The sequence below is a fragment of the Platalea leucorodia genome (genome assembly GCF_965183815.1).
Source record: "Platalea leucorodia genome assembly, chromosome: 5".
NCBI lineage: Eukaryota > Metazoa > Chordata > Aves > Pelecaniformes > Threskiornithidae > Platalea > Platalea leucorodia.
In genome coordinates this window covers 82,916,251-82,936,333 of record NC_138827.1, presented here as the reverse complement: position 1 = coordinate 82,936,333, position 20,083 = coordinate 82,916,251, and the positions used below count along the sequence as shown (strand labels likewise).

At 35.9% G+C, this 20,083-nt stretch overlaps 1 protein-coding gene across 1 annotated transcript in view; it reads right to left on the bottom strand.

Annotated features, from left to right (window-relative positions):
* KCNH7 (potassium voltage-gated channel subfamily H member 7) overlaps positions 1 to 20,083 on the bottom strand; it is a gene marked incomplete at both ends in the record, with an annotated part of 241,690 nt that overhangs the window by 27,740 nt on the left and 193,867 nt on the right. Inside the window, 3 exons of the mRNA XM_082312493.1 lie at positions 3,275 to 3,527; positions 13,936 to 14,135; positions 14,848 to 15,247. Of these exons, the coding sequence (XP_082168619.1) occupies positions 3,275 to 3,527; positions 13,936 to 14,135; positions 14,848 to 15,247 (853 nt within the window). The remainder of the gene's footprint in view (positions 1 to 3,274; positions 3,528 to 13,935; positions 14,136 to 14,847; positions 15,248 to 20,083) is intronic.

The following is a 20,083-nucleotide window of genomic DNA, read 5'->3' as shown; positions in this document are numbered from 1 at the left end:
TTTTCTTCAGTTCCATCAAAACAGTATGACTAGAGCAAGTTCCTTTGTCCTTTCTCATAAAAATATTATTTGACTATTTAAATCATATTCTTATGATGACAAAGATGTAATTTCTGTTGCTCAGCAGAGTCCAGGACCTGTTTGGCCTGGAATCTCATTTTATTAAGAATTACATGAAGAAACAGACCATACTTGAAATATATTTTAGTAGAAAATGATTTAGTTTTTACATCTTTCAGAGGGAATGCAAAACTTCCAAGATGCAGAAGTTGTTTTGAAGAAGCCCTTTAACATAGCTGCTTCTATTTTGATACTATTACAATTCTTTCTGTCAATGTTGACACATTTGCAGTACCTGTTTGCTAAAATTGTCATCTCTGTTTAATTGCTCATTTTCCCCAAATCTGGACCTAACCTTCATAAATGCAGAGCAGCCGTAGAATATAGACCTGTGCAAAATATGCTGTAAACTAACGGTTGCAGAGCTTACCTGCAAAATGGGGTTTGGGGAGAACTGGGAGAACACTTGTGGTAAAGAATAGTGGTCATAGCAACTGAGAAACAGTAAACTGGTAAAAAAGAATATGGGGTGATTTTGCCTCTCTGTTAAACATTTGTGGCTTTTATATTAGGTTACTGCAAGTAGTTCTGGTTTTTCCATTTTCTGAAAAGGAAGCTGAAAACTGGGTGAGCAAGCAGCTAGAAGATGCAAAAAAATGCTTTAAGGGCTGATTTACAGTATCTTAAAGAGCACGGTCTGTTTAGCTTATCAACAGGAAGATTAAGAGGTAACCTGATTATGTTGCATATATCCTTATAGAGAGGAAAAATTACTTGGTACTAAATGCCTCTAGAATATAATAAGGAATGCATAGCAAGAACCAATGGAAACGAATTGAAGGAAGATAATTTTATACTGGAAATAAAGCACACACTTTTAACAATAAAAATGATTAACTATGGAAATAAACTGCTAAGAAAAGTGATCCCCTTTTCATCTCGTTATGTCTTCAGATCAAAACCTGTTGCTTTTCTTTCATCCAATACAGTTCATTAGACACAACAGATATAGTTAAAGGTACAAAATGTAACAGGAGTCAGTGATATAACAGAGGTTAGCCAATATAATCTAATAGTCCTCCTGGCCTTAATGTTTGTTAATGCAGAGGTCCTTATTCAAGGCATATAATACCTTCTCTGCAATATGACTATTGACACGATCGCAGTATTTTTATATCTTGTCTGCAAAGCTGAAAGAGGTGGTAGATTCTATGAGGTCCACAGCCATTGTATTTTATAAGGATTTGGCACAGCATTACTGTTGTCAGGTCAGTACTGATCAGACCTTACTCAGCAGCATCAGACAGTACTGATGAGTTGAGGAAAAATGGGGGACAAAACCAAAATTTCTCAGAACTCTTTGATTTCTGTGATGAAGTTGCAATACTTGTTCAGGGTGGAAACTTCATCCATGCTACCTCTGTTGGGCTGAAGTCTTTTCAACCTCAGAGGACAAAGCACTGAGTGTTTTCTATGTCCATTTCTGTGTGTAGGTTTTTCAGAAAGACTAATTAACTAAAAATATTTGATTAAGTATTGATAATCTTTGTTAGGTTTCTGTGTGATTTCATTGCAGAGTAATTTTCATTTGTATCATCTTCTATTCTTTTTAGCAGATTCTTTAAGATACCACAGACTCATTGACTGGAGCCAGCTATCAGGCAGGCTCCTGTCTCATGGATCATGCAACACTTGTGGGCCAACAGAGCAGTTCCTTTTGGCTGCAATTGTGCACAACTGTCTCTCTTTCTGTCTGGACCACCGTTCCCTGGGAGAGCGGGGCTCCAACCTGTGGCCCCTGGTGTGAGAAACTGTAGGCTGGAAGAGATGCAGTGGCATTGCCCTGCAAATATTTGGGTTTCTGCTGCAATGTGAGAGCACAGGGATCTGATGTGCATAACATGCAAAACTTGGCCAGTCTGCATCTTTGGTCCAGGAAGAAATTACTGAGTTCATAAAGTCGTCAGTTTTTCTTGATTGTGAGTGCTATAGAAATGTACATGTTTTTGATGTAAGAGATGAAACCCTCGATGAACCACACTGTTCATAATCAGGCGAAAGCACACAGGTAAGTAAAAACCTCACACTGTTATACTTGCACGCTCCCTACTTCGCTTGTGCCTAAAGCTGGCCCAGCTGATGAGGTGCAACAGCATGAGATGACAAATTATCTTGATAACACCATCTAAACCTAGGGAAGGATTGCTGTAGGCACACCTTTGTACTTCTGCTCACGTATCCACCCTGCAAAGTACTAGCAGAATAATCAGTCACAAGTGGATTAATAGCAACATACTGCTACCAGTCCACATTTTGCTTCAGCTAGTTTTCTGTCTATAAGTTCCTACAGTGGATGATAAACAGAAAGGAGAACATATGAATGATGTCACAGCTGCTGTAGGTTTCCATACACCAAAATCCTTACTCATCTACTCAATTATTCTTTGCTTTCTTATTACCTGTTATTAAATGGGAGAAACAAATCAGTAGTCTTGTTTAGGTAGGGTTTTAGTTATTTTACTTTTAAAATTGCTGCAGCTAATGAAGTCTTATTGGTTCCACGTAAGAGCCATTGCCAGCTGCAGGTGAGCTTCCAGCTGGATTGAACATTGCTCTAAGCCATCTTCATTGGGAAAGAAAACAAGTAACTCCCTATGATATACAAACAGGAACAGGTTGATAAGGGATATAGGGGAAACACTGGTGTTATTACACTTAAGTATCAGTCTAGACCAGATTAATCTCTTATTCTCTTCCTTTTCTATATGCTTAGTGGGCAGAAGCAGACATTTCTGAAAAGCTCTAGAAGACATTTAGAATGCCTGAAGTAGATATATGTTTTTCTCCAGCTGGCATATAGGGGGTCTATGTGTTTCAGTATCCTCATACACTGTTCAAGAAAAGGGTGTCCTTGACTTTGGTTGCTGCAGCATAATCAGAATTGGAGTAATCTGGTATCTGCTTGCCTCAATTTGCAGTTTACCACTTACCTAGGGATAAATCTGACTCACTCCTGCTCTTACATTTTAGATATCCAAAGACGTGGGCTCTTTGGCACACATAAATTATTGCAGTAATGTAGACTTTGCTCCTTAAACAAATAATTTCTCTGCTTGATTTCAAATAACAGTGAGTAAAGCATTTACAAATTTCCTTCCCCAGGAACAAAAATGGATATTTCTTTTCAATACCTTGACTCTTTTAACTTACTTACCAAGAATGGCTACAACAATGTCACTCTTAAGGATTTCAATGGAACCTCTTGACACAAAGTAAAGAGCAGTGAGAACGTCTCCACAGTGCACTAAAGTGTCTCCAGGAGGTGCATGTGTTGTCTTAAATTTCATAGCCAAAGCTCGAAGACAGCCTTTACTGGCCCCCCGGAAAGCTTTGCAATTCTGAAGCAAATTTTGGTTGAGGTGCAGACAAATGTCAGCTTGTAAGCATTCTGGAAACCCCTTCAGGACCTGGAAAGACAAGCATAAGCATTTCATGTCAATGCTATGAAATTGCTTTATATAATTTTTATGTTTTCTTCCTGGACAGAAAGAAAGAAGTGACATACCAATAGAGGTGGCCCTAAGAGCTGCCAGAGTATTACAATTCAACAAGTGCATAGTGTAATCTACATTGCAAAGCTTATACAATGTGAATGCCAACGTACATACTAATGTATGTAGTGGTTACAAAATTCGTTATTAAGATTTCTCTCATTGCAAGAAATGGTATCAAGGTATATGAATAAATATACTGCAGTAAAATAACAAATAAGACAGCTAAAGGGAGAGTCTTGACTGGATTTCACCCATTTGGACTAATATGTCTATTTCCTTTTTATCAATTATAAAAGTACTACATTTAATATACGAGAGGTTTTTGCTGAAATAACCATGACACTTGTAAAATGAGAGCTATCTGAAAAAGATCAGATGTTTTTCAGAGAGAGGGCATTTTAATGGGATTTTCCTGTTAAATATGTTCTGCTTGCAAGTGTAGGACTTAGATTTTTATCTGAAAAAGCAACACGTGCCACTGAAACAATGATGCTATGCAGATTTACATAGGCAGAAGATTAGTTCAGCAAACCACAGGGCTAGTTGCTATAGTCCTTGCTCATCTCTTACTTAGAACAATGGCAGTTTGCCTGGAGTAGAACCACATGATTCCTCTTGGGTACCATGGTAACATGTTAATTTGCTTTAGAAGAAAAAAAGTGAGCTACTTACAACGTGGTCATTATGTGTGAGCTTTTCTAAATTGTCTAGGATCATCTTTCCTCTGCTTCTTTTAGAATCAGTAAACATTTCTGCTACAGACTTCTATGGGAGTATTGCCCACCTTGTGAATCTGCCCGCTGTGTTAAGGAATGAGCCTGACACATTATTATGCATCACCCTTTCTTTCTGTTAAATCCTGTTATCTGCTGTCAATGATGTTAATGGGTCATATGCTTTCCCTGGGACTGGCTACATCTGTTGCATATTTCTAAGCACAAAACATGAACTGATGTTACCAGTCTTATGCATATGTGACAGGATGTGTCTTTTTGTTATTAGAGCAGTCTATTCATTCATTCCTGCTTATTCTCTGCACTGTTTTTCTACAAACCCATAAATATTCCTGCACAGAAAAAAAAAAAAAATACAAAATGCATTCATTTGTTGCTATATTAATTCTTACTTCAGCACAATAAAGGTCTGTGCACTCACTCTTATTACATAAAGATATTCACAACTCATATCCCTTGCTAACAGAGAAGATGAACAAGTTTCTGATATGAGGCTTCTGTCCACACAAGCCAAGCTATGATTTACAAATTAAATATTAGTACCTTTAACTGAGTTGAAATGTTTCTATGATTGTTAATGGAAATCAATGCTGTGAAATAACAAACAGAATGTTTTAACACACATATATACAAAAATTATGATCTATAGGGCATTACCACATTAAATTTATACATCCTCAGAAAAAGCCAGCATTCAACAACAATAAGCAAAAGAAAACATGATAAATGAAAAGCTTCTGTGGTGCCGCTCTGTTTTCAGTATCAATCACACCACTAGAAATAGCTTAGTATGCAATTACTTTTTTTATTTTAATGTAATTATATTGAAATAAAAATATTGTGGGTTGTAGCAACTTATTTACTGAATGATACCGAGAAACTGACAACCAAATATGTCTGGCTAATGATACAGGTGGAGAAAAATTGCAGGTGTTTATTTTGAAATTGTTCTCTAGTCATGTAAGTAAAAAAGACCTAGTTTGAATTAATTCTTTTTCTACATGTCTATCTGAATACGATTTAGAAGAGCTCAATTTTTTATAGGATGCAAAATAGGAAATACATTTTCAATTCAGAGGTACTTACAAGAAAAGATATTTGAATTGTTAGAAAGTCAAGAGCACAGCCTTAGGATAAATTGTATTCATTTTCCACATCAGCTTCTGTTTATCTCATTTAACAAGGAATTGTACTTTACCATTAAGCAAAAATCATGCAGACCATGTGTGTTGGTTTATATTTCTGAAGATACTTTGGGGATTTCTTTAAAGAAACAATTATTTTGGTAATTAATTTACACTTAATATGAAACTGTTCTAAAATCATTGCATATTAGTTAATAGTTATTTATATGCCAATAACATCTGAAAGATACTAGCCTTTGTTCAAGTATCTGTGATTAAAAAGTCCCTGCCCCATGGAGCTTACATTCTAAAATAGTTGTTATACATCAGAGAGGAAGAACATTTACTCTTTAATACAATTGTCAAATGTCTAGAAGGAAGACAGGTGCCCAAATAACACTGATTTCCAATGGAGTTTTGGAGATTACTCAACTAACACAAGTATAGAAATGCAAGAAAGAAGCTGATTTGAAGAGAAATTTGTTAAAACATTGCTATATACTACATTACTAAAAGGAGCTTACCATATCATGCACATTGTATGTAGTGAGGTATTTAATCCAAGTCCAGTAGCTGACACTATACAGAATTTGATGTTTCCAAACTAGGTTTTGTGTTGTGCACTACACACAACAGCTTGACAACCCAAGCATCCATGTACATTTGTAATATTCAGATTTTCATTACCTTGAGAAAATATTTCTATCCATCAGTTTTTAGCTTGTGTTAATAAGGAAGTATCTGATTCTCACAGTTATATTTGATTGTCTGTGTAGAGCAGGAACAATTGTATTGAAAATCATGTTCTTATAACGCGGCAATCAACATCAATACATTATGTGTACACATACTGACAACTCTAAATATTAGAAAATCATCCATGCAGTCTTCAAAATCATGAGACTACCTTAAAAATAATAAAACTCTAAATATTGCATTTCACTTCTTTTGTTGTGAGCTTTTGAAGTCTTTAAACACATTTAAGTCACACTAATGTAACAACAAAAATTCAAAATACCCTTTTCTAAACAACTAAAAGCCAGCATAATCTTGAAATTACATGAATGCAGGACTAGGTGATGCAAAAATAAAATAATTTTCAAAATAAAATTTTGAAAATGATAAAGCTAGAATTGCTCTTTAAATAGCATTATTCTGAATGACAAATCCAAAATTAATAAATCATTTGAATACAGGTTTGGGTTTCAATCGCTCCATTCTCTCCTGACATATTTATATTATTACACTCAGTATCTCCTCAATAGTGATTCCACTGGGCCCTGGTGAGAAAAGATCCTGGATTCTCATGGTTAGAATCATAGTTAGAATCAGAACTCTTGCATAATTCAAGAGACACAGATCTCCTAAAAAAGAAAAGTAACAAGATATACAAGCAGCCTCAACCCTTCCCACCCCCCTCCCCCCCCCCCAAAAAAAAAGAAAAAAAAAGGGAAAAAGACAGTTATGATGCTGTGACCATAGGCTCCAGTTGTCTCTCCTTGATAGTTACCAAGTCCAAGTTCAGTCTTCTCATCCTGTCTGGAACAGAACTTATTCCACATCAAATAACATTGGTTTATCTACTTGGCATGCTTAGAGAGGAGTAAAGAATCATTCAGTGAGAAGTAAAACTTTTTATGTGGAATAAGTGATTGAAGCTGATGAAGGAATAAGCGAGGATAGTAGGGACATGGTTCATATTGCCTTGGAGAATGTGTTTTTTTATAAGTGGAGAGGGAGTCCAGCTTCATTGATTTCTCTTTTTCAGGGTGACAACAAGGTATCACTCATACAGGTATCAGACACCTTTGTGACAACAGAATTGGAGACATTTATGTGTCCTAGCCTCAAACAACTAGAAAATGTTTGGGGCACTGATAACTTTGTTTTGTTTGGATATATGATAAAATTCATGACAATTTTTAGATTTTCTCTCCTCAGTTCTGGAACAGGTATTGACATCTGTCCCACAAAAAATATGTAGAAAGCATCCAAGCTGAAGCAAATTGGGATATTAGCTACAATAATTGTCATTAAACATGGAAATATCATCACATTCTATACCAACAGAATCACAGAATGGTTGAGATCTGAAGGAATCTCTGGAGGTCATCTTGTCCAACCTCCCTGCTCAAGCAGGGCTACCTGGAGCTGGTAGCCCAGGATGATGTCCAGATGGCTTTTGAATATCTCCAAAGATGGAGACTCCACAACCTCTATGGGCAACTCGTGCCAGTGCTCAGTCATCCTCACAGTAAAAAAGTGCTTCCTCATGTTTGGACGGAACCTCCTGTTTCAGTCTGTGCCCATTGCCTCTGGTCCTGTCACTGGGCACCACTGAAAAGAGCCTGGTTCCATCTTCTTTACAGCCTCCCTTCAGGTTTTTGTTCACATTGATGAGATCCCCCATGAGCCTTCAATTCTCCAGGCTGAACAGTCCCAGCTCTCTCAGCGTTTCCTAGTATGAGAGATGCTCCAGTCCCTGCAGTCTGGCAGTCAAAGATATTCCTTTAATTCTGCATGTAATCTTCTGTCATACATTTTCTCTGTTGAAATGTAGGTGGGATCAAGCGTTAAATGCCAGGCAGCAGTTGAAGAGGGTACAAGAGAGGTCTTCGGTGTTGTGGGTCTGTTTGGGGTGTGTTGAAACCCATTTTGACTAAGGCTTTCTTGTCCTAGAATCAGAGTCAGACTTACTTATTAGTGGCAAGTAGTCAGCATATAGAGGGAAAGATAAAGGTAGGCTCTCTAGCTCATCTGAAAATTTAAGCTGGCATAACCTGAAAGAGGAATTCTGGTCCTTCCCCCCATTATCTGTTTTTTCCTGCCCTGTCTTGATCTCTCCCTGTGAAATGGTTTGAGAAACTGATCCGCACAAAAACGAAAAAACAAAAAAAATAGAGCAGCTGAAGGTATAAAGAGGCTGGAATAAATATACTTTGTGTCATAGACTACACATACTTAATCTCTATTTGGATCTCATCTGCGTAATACAGATCTCAGGATATGTTGACATTGGCATCACTAAATGCTGAATAAAGTTCTTGAACAATTTGAATAACAAGTTTTGAACTAATTACAGGGAGCAAAACCTATGCCTTGGAGAGTTTACTCTAGTGGGGATTTATACTTAAAATTAACATTTTTTCTGTCTTAGTTCGTTCTGTAAGAATGAGTGAAATAAATTCATAGTAAGTCATATATTTTGTGAAATAACCTATGTCTTTAATTTTTATCTTTTTGTCACCTAATTTTAGCACTATTTTGATACTCTTTAGCTGCACAAATCGCACTGCATAGATTTTGAATTAGGATCTCTGTCCTCTGGTACCTATTCCCTCTGATGGAAAGAGTAGTGTGGGATTTAGTTCTGTCACAAACATTTGACTCTCAGATCTTAATAACATCTTAATCTAGGCTAAACCTTTCTGTAATTCAACCTAGTTCTATTTCTAGAAAGAATTTAGAGTTTACTATTTCTTTGATAGTTAATTACAGAAATTAACTATAAGCAGAAGGCCAAAACATTTCCAAGGACTTTCACCATTTAGAAAAGAATGAACAAGGTCCCAGGTGGTGATAATTCTGCTCCAGCAGCTTGTGGGCTCCACACAGAATAAGGATTATTTCTGATGATTCCTCTTCTTCATACAGGAAAATTTTGCAGATCAGATTTTTTTGTTTGTTTTTGGCAGGATATGAAGGAGGTCCCTATGACAGCTGAGACAGAAGAGCAGCAGTGTGTGATGATATGCTAATTCACCTTGCAATGAGATTCGAAGTCTGACAACCTTATCAAGAATTAGGATCTTTTGCTTTCAGTCATTGCCATGACACAGATTTGTGTGACATTTTTATGTTGAAATTACTGGAGCTGCAGTGGATCATTCTTCATCTATAATCTTATTACAGTTTCCGAGTACATCTGAAAGGTGATCTCTGAGATATGTTACATTGCTGAGTGAGGAGGACAGAAAATGATTTCAGTTTCTTAGACTGTTGACTTCCTCATCAACAGAAAAGTTGAATGTCTGTAGAAGCTGGAAGCTGACCAGATCCATGTCTTTCCAAAAAAATAGTGATAGTTGGAAAATTGTTAATTGCTCTTGTTTTTGAGACATTAGGCCACAAAATACAATGCGCTGAGAAACTGGTAAAGGATCACTTTGCAAATAGATTGATGTTCTCGAAAGACTTTTTTTTCTATGAGGTCTTCTTTTCTGTAACTCGATTAAATGTAAGCATTCACGTTTTTTAAGTGGTCTTGTTATAGAAAATGAAAGAACAGCTCTACAGCTAATCATATCTGAAATACTTTCTGTTAGGCGTATATGTCTTATATTATATACATATTCCCTCTGTTTAACCAATTACTACTACTTTTTGTTCCAAAAATTTCTAATTTGGATAACCCTTCTGATGGTATAAGGAACTTCTCCCTGCTATTTTTGAAATTTTGATTTACTTTTCTAGTTTTCTGGTTCAAAGAATACTACGGGCAATAGTTCTATTGGTAGAATTGTTTTGGTTATAAGAAGTGATCACAGTGGGAGGAAAAGGAAGAATAACAAAGGTAGTGGTGTCATCCAGTGACCAGTGGCCAATTTCTCACAAAAGAAGCTTTGCCAAAGCGATGATGAACCTGGCATTTATTTCATACAGTAACATTGCTGGTTCTGAACCTTCAAGATAGGTGTGTGCTCTGCTATGCTTGCATGATCACAGTGGCCAAGACAATTTATCACAGGTGTAAAATCAACCACTTGCTTGGATGCTTGCAGGAGAAGGTTCCATAAATTTCTATATAAAAATTCTGACTTGCTCTCTCCTTTCATGGTACTGGGTAAAACCCAAAATAAAAAGGAATCTGTCCCACATCCAAAATTTTAATTAACATGTACATTTGGCTAAACACTTTCCAAAGCTTGTCCCACTTATTTACTTCTTTGAACTCTTTTTAAAGGTAAAATAAACTGATAAAGCTATTCAGATGCACAGAAGATCCATGGAAAGAAGGGGGGGGAGGATTGTAAAAAATACATGCATAACTTAAAAAAGGATCTCAAACACTAAATATGTTGTCTTTTTAGGGTAAGCATCACAGGCATGCTATTATCAGTACTGGACTGATAACACTGGAATGAAGAGGGGAAAAGAAGGCAAAGAGAGTTTAGGAAAAACAGAACAGGATAGTTTAAAAAATAAAAATAATATCTTTGAATCTTTGGGACTGGTAACATCTTTCATGAAACAATATACACTGTAAATGATTTTTTTGTAATTTAACTTTGCCAGTGTATACCACAGGGATATGATTTAAATTGTGCTTATTCTATAGACTCAAGATTTTTATCCAGATTAAAATAAATCCCAAATCCTGTTTATCCAGTCCATGCATAATTATGTGGAACTGTTTTTATCAAAATACACTATGCAATGAAACATAATCAAAGAGATGTAGAAATGAAGCAGAGAGGAACAAATGAACAAATAAACAATGTTCTCAGCATATTTCACCAGCAGATCTTTAAAGCTAATTTTAAGTTTAGCCATTTCAAATGAGCATAAAGTATTATCTTCTGGTTTTCAATATAAAGGGTAAGATTTTGAGGAAATCAAGTTTATTTAGCCTTAGTGCAGTATTATTCCTGAGGTGAAAAGTTTTTTTTTTTTTCCTGAATTCTTAAGTATATTACTGATAATAATTAAAAGCATCTTTTGAAACATATTTTCTAACATTATTTATATATATATATGAGTATGTGTGTGTATACATTGCATGTGCATATATATATATAAAATGTAAATTATTCATGCATTTCATATTTCAAAGGAGAAAGAGGACTGAGTTTTTGAATTTTATTCAGTTTTCAGTCATGAAATGAAAAAGACAGACATTGGATCAAATTCTGCCTTCAGATATTTGCAAAAAACTCCCAATAAATATTGACAGGAGTCAAATACATTTGTCTGAGGACAGTATTAGCCCTTTGGTGTGTAAATGCAAATATTTCATGCAAAATTAAGTTAATACCACATGCAAGTCCATCTCATATGCACATGGCTTATAGCCAAGAAAACTTCATTGGTGCTTGTGCTAACATGCATATATGGTTTGAACTAAGAGCATTCACGCAAAGGAAAATGCAGAATGATCAGCATGGCAACTTTGTCAGAGTGACATTCCTACAGAGCAACTATCTAATGCAAACCAATGTGCACATGACCTTTTTTGGGCAGAAAAGCATGATTTGAGTTGTGGGGTAAAACAGTGATTAATAAATGTGGTTAGATTAGCATTTCTTAATGTCTAATTTTTAGTAACCATTTTGCCCCACATCTGATTCTACTTGGATTATTTCCCTTTGCTATCTACCCCTTCATCATGCAAAAAGTTACAATTAAAATTAGAAAGCATTGAACAAGCTCTAAACCCAACAGATAACATGGATATTCTCCACACTTTATACTGGAATTAAATTTGATATAAATACCTCCTGCTCTTACCAGTGGGTGGTGTTATTCCATGTATTTAGGTATGAAGCAGACAGGAAAGAGATAAATCTTTCATAAGTACAACATAAATCACACAATTCTTATATTATCCTTGCACTAAGTGTAATATATTCAAACTCACTTTTTAAGAAAATTAAGTGACTGCCATATTTGTGGGATGGAATTGTGAACAGAATAAGAAATATAATATAATAAAACAAGATACTAAACTTGATTTTTTTTTCACATTTTATTTAAAATAAAGCCTCCATACTGCCTCACAATCATGTTGCAGAATATGGGCTGTTTAATCCATTTAGTATTTCACATTAATGACAAATCCAAGACTAATTCCAGTACACCAATTCCTGCATTATGCAAAGTTTAACCTGACAACATCCAGTTTTAGTTACTATTTCATGTGAAACAGGTGTTCTTAGTACATCCATTAGTGGTAATGAATTAGTTAAGGCATACATGATTTTGTAATATCTTCAGAAATAATTCAAAGAGCTACTTGAGGCTTAGGCTGCACCCACCTGCAGCTTAAGGGCTTGATCCTGCAAAGTGCTGAGTACCCCACAATCCCATTGCCATCAGAGGGAATTAGAGCCATTCAGTGCCACACAGGGTGAAGCTACTGATGCTGCCTTCCACGGCAGTAATCCCTGGCAGAGGTTTATACAAGTATCCTTGTCCTGCACTGGGCATAATATGCCTCTGGAGGGGACACTCATGGAAGTGGGAGGCAAAGCCCAATATATTTAATTTGCTGTCTTGCTTTTAAGATCTGCTTTACTTAATGGTAACCATAAAGTCAAGCTGCCAGTGATCCAGCTTTATAAAAGCTTTTAATCAAGACCATTGTTTCTGCTTACTTCATAAAAGCGTACCACTCTGACAGTCATTCACAAACATATGTATAGATACTACACGGAAGCTGTTTGAATTTATGTCAAAATTTTGGAGGTTGATTTCTAGTTAAATTGATACAAAAATGTATAGATTTTCTTGTTCTTGCCAACTTTCTGGAGAGCTCTGCAAAGTCTGCAATGTATAACTGAGATTAGCTCTGGGAAGCATCCCTCCAGAGACACAGATTCACAGATCCTTAAGATGCGCAATGCTCTCAGTGTCTTCAAATCTATATCAACTTTTCAGAAAAAATGTTGCTGTGTCCAGAAAATAAACCAGAAATATAGATGCTTACTTTTGCTCATTAGCAGATTGTTATTCTTTTTTAGCTGGCCACATAATATATTTTCTTATAAGGAGCATTTACAGTTTTTTTATCAAGAGCAGAAAATATGAGTGTTGTGCCTTGCCACTTCCTAGAAATGAGATTCTATGGATTGCTAAATGGTTAGTAGGACTGTGTTGACTTTCAGTGCAGAATTACGTGGTTGTGAATGCAAGCAAACTACTGTTCAGACAGTATGATTAGAATATTTCGCTCTGAAAAGAGCAGCTAATCCACCTGCCTGCTCCTCTCTTCCACCCACCCCCAATACACCTGTTCTAGATTACACGATAGGATTTTGAAAAAGAATTGATCTCCACAGGTTTTATAGAAGAGTAACTCTGTAAATACCAACAAAGGTACTCTTGTTTGATACTGGAAGTGAAAATCAGGCCAAAGAACAAACAAAATTAGGAACAGCTTTATCTGAAATAAGAAACTTATGATTTTCTTTTCCTTGTCTTAAGCTTATAGTAGTCAACCGCAATTCTCAAGCTTTCCTATGCACAGTGAGAGTTCAGATTTCTGATATAGCTTGTAATAACTAGGCAGTTAAAGGCTTGGATGCCAAACTTGTAATGGCTTGGTTTTCAATAATTGCTATATATCCACCTTCTTAAGCTTGTACTTTTACAGCTCATAAATAATGAAGACTTACAATCTCTCTCTAAATTCTCATGCATTTATCTATTCCTCAGCATCTGTGCCTGAAAAATGGAACAACATACCATGTTCATGTCAATGCCATTGGTGTACGTCCACGCATGCTGGAAGTATTCCTCAAGTCGCTGCCGCAGAGGGTTGGGGATTTGATGAAAGCGTATAAACTCCTTTACTCGCAGCATCTGCATGTGATACCGTGCAGTTCCCGAGTAGAGTCTTTGGATTATTGCAGATACGTTTCCAAAAATACTAGCGTACATTAGTGCTGGATTAAACAGAAACAAAACTTACTTTAGTCATATCATTGGGTTTTGCAGATGATGCAACAGTTCTTACAATGTACTTTGTATGTAAAACAGCTCAGATAAGACTAGTAACATTTTCAGAGAGGTTGATTTGATTGTATCAGTACCAACTCAGTTAGCAGATGAGGCTTAAATATTAAATCGTAGTCAAGTTGGTAATATTTATCTTTGGAGATTTGTATTCCTAAATTTAGTGTTGTTAAGTTAGGTTCATCTAATTTTACGGACTTCGGTAGAACTAAGTACTAGGAACTAAGGTTAAGTACAAGTTAAGAACAAAGGGCAGAGTTAAGAAGGTACACATACATTTATAGGTTCAGGGTTTAAATCAACACATAAAATATAATTGTGATTGATTATCAAAAAATGATGGGCTATAGTTTCCTAAATCCACTCAAAACTCAGCTTCTTACCCTATACAGGATTTGCTTACAGACACTGATACACAACACGAAACTTCTGACAGTTTGCGTAACAGATTTTGAGTAGTCAAGCAACTTGACTACTTCCTGACACTGCGTGAGTCACAACATATTTTCGTATATAACATTGCTTTCCCTGGGAATATGCCCTTCCGGCTGCATGTTTATAATCTTATTAGCTTAGACTGTTAAGTCATTTGCTCAAACACTGAGAAAAAAAGAAAAAAATTAATAAATTAAAACTACTTACAGCCAATCAACATGACACAGATGGAAAAGATTTTCTCTGAGTTGGTGTTGGGAGACACATTTCCAAATCCTACACTTGTCAGACTGCTGAAGGTAAAATAAAGTGCTGTAACATATTTGTCCTTGATGGATGGTCCAGAGCTTGCATCACTCTTATTGTAATGCTTTCCTAATTGTTCTCCTAAAGAATCCAACCAGCCAATCTTGTGAGCCAAGTAAGGTCTTTCTACATTTCCAATGGCATACCAAATGCAAGCAAGCCAGTGTGCAATTAATGCAAATATGCACATAAGGAGCATCAGAACTGCAGCACCATATTCTGAATATCTGTCCAATTTCCGTGCTACCCTCACCAAACGCAGAAGTCTAGCTGTCTTCAGAAGACCTATTAATGTTGTTGTCTGTAGAAATAAGATATAAAAAGAAATGGATTTTCTCTGTTAGCAAATATACTTTCATGAATAGTCAGCATGAATACATCAGTCCAAATTCCATAATTTTGGGGAATCAGCAAAACCAGTAGATTAACCCATTTCAATGTAATCTTAATTTCATTTTCTTTAAACTGTCAAACTTATTACAGAAACAGTGAAGAAAACAGTAAGAAATGCACATTTTAAATTAAGATATATTGAAGTTGTCATTATCTGCTGAATACTCTTTCATTTGGAATATTATTCTTGATCTGGACCCTTCAATCCACCCTAATGTACTTAAATGATCCATTAGATTCATGATGTTTTGGCATGCTAAAGTCTGTAAGTTATTGGAACTACTCATAACTATATGACCAGTCTTGTAGGTAATAAGTATTTATGATGTTTGAACAAAGCTCTGTGACTATATTCGTTCCTAACTTAGAGACTCCTTGTAATGCTCTGGCACACATGTCCTAGAAGAGAGAAGGAATAGGGCTGAAATGTCCCAAAGAGTAAGTATATATTATTCAGCAAATATTCTTCCTGTTTTTTATGGTCAGAACACTCTATACAGGTAAAAGAAGATGAACCATTGTGAATAGAAAATAATGGAAAAGTTACTGTTGCCAGACTCCAGATTAATCTTCTTTTTGCATCTTTCATCCTGAAGCTTGCAGGTGTAGTGGTAGAAGCCAGTAATAAAAGTACTATACCATTAAAGAAAAATATGAGTCCGTTATAAACCAGGAATATATTCCAAGCTTTTTAGAGCAGACCTGCACTATGATTCATTGCAGCCTCTTTGAGGCGTTGATCTTTTTAAAGGAATCTAAAGTTTATTAATGTAAATTTACAATTTCCAATCAGTAAATTGTTTTCATACTTGTTAATGCCTTGTAAAAGAGATGATTGACAACATGGTAAACAGTAACTACTTGGTTTCAAAAAGAACTCAGCTACTTTTCCCCCTCCATTAAGTCTGAACATCATATATTAAAGTATTCAGTAAATGTCAAGAATGAATAAGTTTTTGATAAGTTTTTTCTTCCTTTTTTTAACATGCACGTATATTACATAACACTTAACTGGAAAAGTTTTCCGAGCCTTACAAACCACTCTGATGGTACTATGTCTCACGTTAAAGCTTTCTTTCAACAAGTATTAGACTAGTTTTTATGTTTTATTAAATCCTTGTATTTACCATGTTTCTGAGTAAAATCCCAAAGCCCTTGGAACAAAAAAAGAGGCTTTCTTGGCTGCATTTGTCAGTGGACAGCTCAATATATTATTCATATTTTCTGAGTAAATAAGCAAGAGGATAATGTAAGGTAACACTGGGTAACACTCCTTGGTTCAACAGAGAATCACAGAGAATAATTTCAGGGTGAATTTCTCATTGCCACATAAAGAAGGCTGTTTCATTGATTGTGACCTCATCAGCCTGAAAGACCATATCCTTCAAAAAGCTATGCCCAGGCAGAGCTTCAGCATGTGAATATTGCCATTAGGTACATTTTTTTGGTAAGGTAGATCAGGCTTAAATATTTATGATCCCTCAAGGAAAAGAGCAATCTTAAGAAAAGCTAACATTTGTTCTTAGTGGGGTGTTGGAACTATTCTATTACAGATGTAGTCATATGTCTACACCATGCCAGAGGCAACATATTCTGCAGTGCCCCTTAAACAGATTGGAAGGTAGATTGTGAATCCAAAATATGTCAACAGTGTTCCACCCCATTCTTAAGATAAGACTTGCTAATATTACGTGTCCTCAATGTCAATCCCATGCTTAAATATTGCATCAGTGTGAGTTCTGGACTATGCTGGAGGTGTGTAATACAAGCAAACTCCATCTCTTCAGGGTGAAATCAGCATGACTGAGACTGGATACGCTTTAAACCATCAAGAAACTCATCCTGAGTTTGAATTTTCTTTAACACAGTGGAGAGGCTTTGACACTAAAATACAGCTGGCAGTAGAGGTGGCAAGCACGATCCACAGGTTTTGGTGTGCCTTTACATGCTGTCCACTTCTCAGTGTAGATGTAGCCTTCACATAGTAATAGTCCACCTCCCGTATGTCACTTGGCCAGGGACAGAAGTACTTGGTGTCAGAACTATGCCTCGTGCAATGTAATTTCCTTGGTGTGCTGGAACACTTTGCTCAGCACAGCACCCAAGGAGGCAGAGGTCCTACTCTGTCAATTACCCACCTTACCCCATCCAGTTCCAACAATTAATGTCTGAAAATAGCAATCTGATAGATGCTACTCTTTTCTCTGAATTGCTTGCTGCTCTGTTTTCATCACATCTAGCTTTATTAGCTGGACTACAGGTTCAAGAGTTACTGGATACCCACAGCAGGATTGTGTGTGTTTTGTTTTTTTTTTTTTTTTTTTTGGTGTTTTTTTTTGTTTGTTTGTTTGGTTTTTTTGTTTTTTTGTTTGTTTGTTTTTTTTTTCAGTAGCAACATTTACTGTAAGCCAGAAGCACACAGGAATCTCATAGCTACTGAAACTATGAATCTGGATTGCTAGAAGATGGGTACAGGATAATTTTCCCCCACTATAGTATATTCAGTGCAAACAGCATTCCATTTATGTAAGGCACATAACTGTTTGACTAAACTGGAATTCATTAGGACCATAGCACATATTTAAGTACTTTCAGAATCTAAAATACGTACAAGACATTGAAGAAGTCTTTTTCAATTGGTAAGATTTATTAAAAAGATAAAGGCATTAAGGTAATAACCATTTTAAATGCATTCTGCCAAAACAGACATTCTGTTTCCTCAAATTCACTTTTTCATTACAAATAAACAAAATTATAGAGAAAAGTAAAAAAGATCACGTTAGATTTATCCACTGCACTATTTATATATTCCAATCTGCCAATCTAACATTTTGTTAACCAGTATAGCCAATGTAATTTTGATAATTTTGCCTTGCTTGGTTATTGTGCTATTTGGCCTTTCAAATGCTGTTTGATTTTTTCTAGCTATAGTACAGGAGGGAGGCGTGGACTAAAAGTGTATTGGTTTTTTTTCTGTTTTGACTTTAGTAATAGCAGAAAAAATAAATAATACATCATGCCTACAATGGTTCTTTCATGCCTACATGGTTCTCTCCATAAGCTAAGTAACCACATAGAAGACATCTTTAGTTGTTTTGGTGTAATTATTCAGTTCTGCTAATAGGAAGCTTGAGAAAGGTTAAAGTTTATCAATTATTTTCTCTCCAGGGAAAAAAATGACCTTCTAAAAACAGGAGTTCATGGATACTACATTTTCTAAGTATAAGTCACTGAATTTATTTTACAAAATCCTTAAACATTGCAAGGGGCTATCCTTAACTCTGATTAGTCTTCTTTTTTAACAGTGAAGTTAGTTTATACCCTCAGTTTCTCAAGCCCTGATGCTGAAATGATCACAGCAGGGGGCTATTTTGATGGACAGTAATTGATTACAACATGATTTCAACAAGGAGGATATCAGTCTATCTGATTGCAGAGGGTATCATTCAGAAGTTATTATTGTATCAGACTGGAAGAGGGAGCTGGTATCACCTAATTAATTATCTGCATAAATGGTATTCTGCCTGTGAAAAAAGACATTTATGGCTCATGACTTTCTCACTGATGGCCAAATCCTCAGGTTTCCTCCAGATTTTTGTGTTCCTTTTTTTTCTTTCTTCATAACATCCATTATCGTTAATGTATAAATCTATAATGTCATCTCTTATTTGTCTCTTTTTAAACCAAATAACCCACTGAAGTGTATGAGTAGCTCAAACTGTCTCTTCCAATGTGCATTAATGTGCACTTGCTTACACACTATTTCATCTGCTAGGGTCCTTTCCAGCTTCCTGGTATTCTACGGTCCTCAGTTTCTCAATAATTTCCTGTTACCTATCTTTTATGTTAAAACCATCATCAACCTTCTACCTTTTTTGCAGCCTGTAAATAAATCTATTAAATATGAGTACTATAGCATCAAGCATAGTTAACTCTTTTCTCTCTCTTGGAAAAATCTCTAATATATGCCAGAATTTTGCCTTTCAGTCTATGCTCCATTACCTTAATAGCCTCTTCTGAGCTCTGTGTCATTGCTGAAGATCTTTATGCGGTATGCATCATGATACTGAAAATGCTAGTACAATCAGAAATTAAACAAAAATATTTAAACTAACCAAAACTTCTTATTTATAGCAGGGTACTGGTACTTCCACTGCCATTGATAAAGGACTGCCAAAATGGTCTACGAATAACTGCCTGCTCAAGCAGTGCTGGGGTTCCTCTTTGCTTCATCTTGAAAAACAATCATCAAGGGAAGAAAAAGTTGATACTAAATGCTTCTCTGATATCAGCCAGCCACCTAAATAATTTCCAGAGACTCTACCCTAATGCTGCATCATCCCGGACTCAGTCCAACTCAGTCAACAGAGTTGCTAATGCAAAGGCAGACTGCCTGTACGACCAGCTATGCAGTCTTCAGTGTAAAAGACTTGAAATTCATTGGAATAGATTTTCCAAGTAAATGGCTAAACTGAGTACAAGAAACTATGTTACACTCTTCCTGAGATGTTTTCTGAGCTTGCTTTTCAAATATATTTTAATTTGAAGGGGATAAAGCACTGATTCTACCAGTGGAGATGCAGTCAGGACTATTAGGTTCAATCTCTAATTCTAGAAATGTGGGATTCTTCTTTTCAGTTTGCTTTAACAGGTACACTGTGTAATGGAGTGAAGTGAAGATGTCAAAACTAAGAAAAGAACAAGAGTACTTTGATTTATGTCTTCATTTTAGCCAAAACCTGTC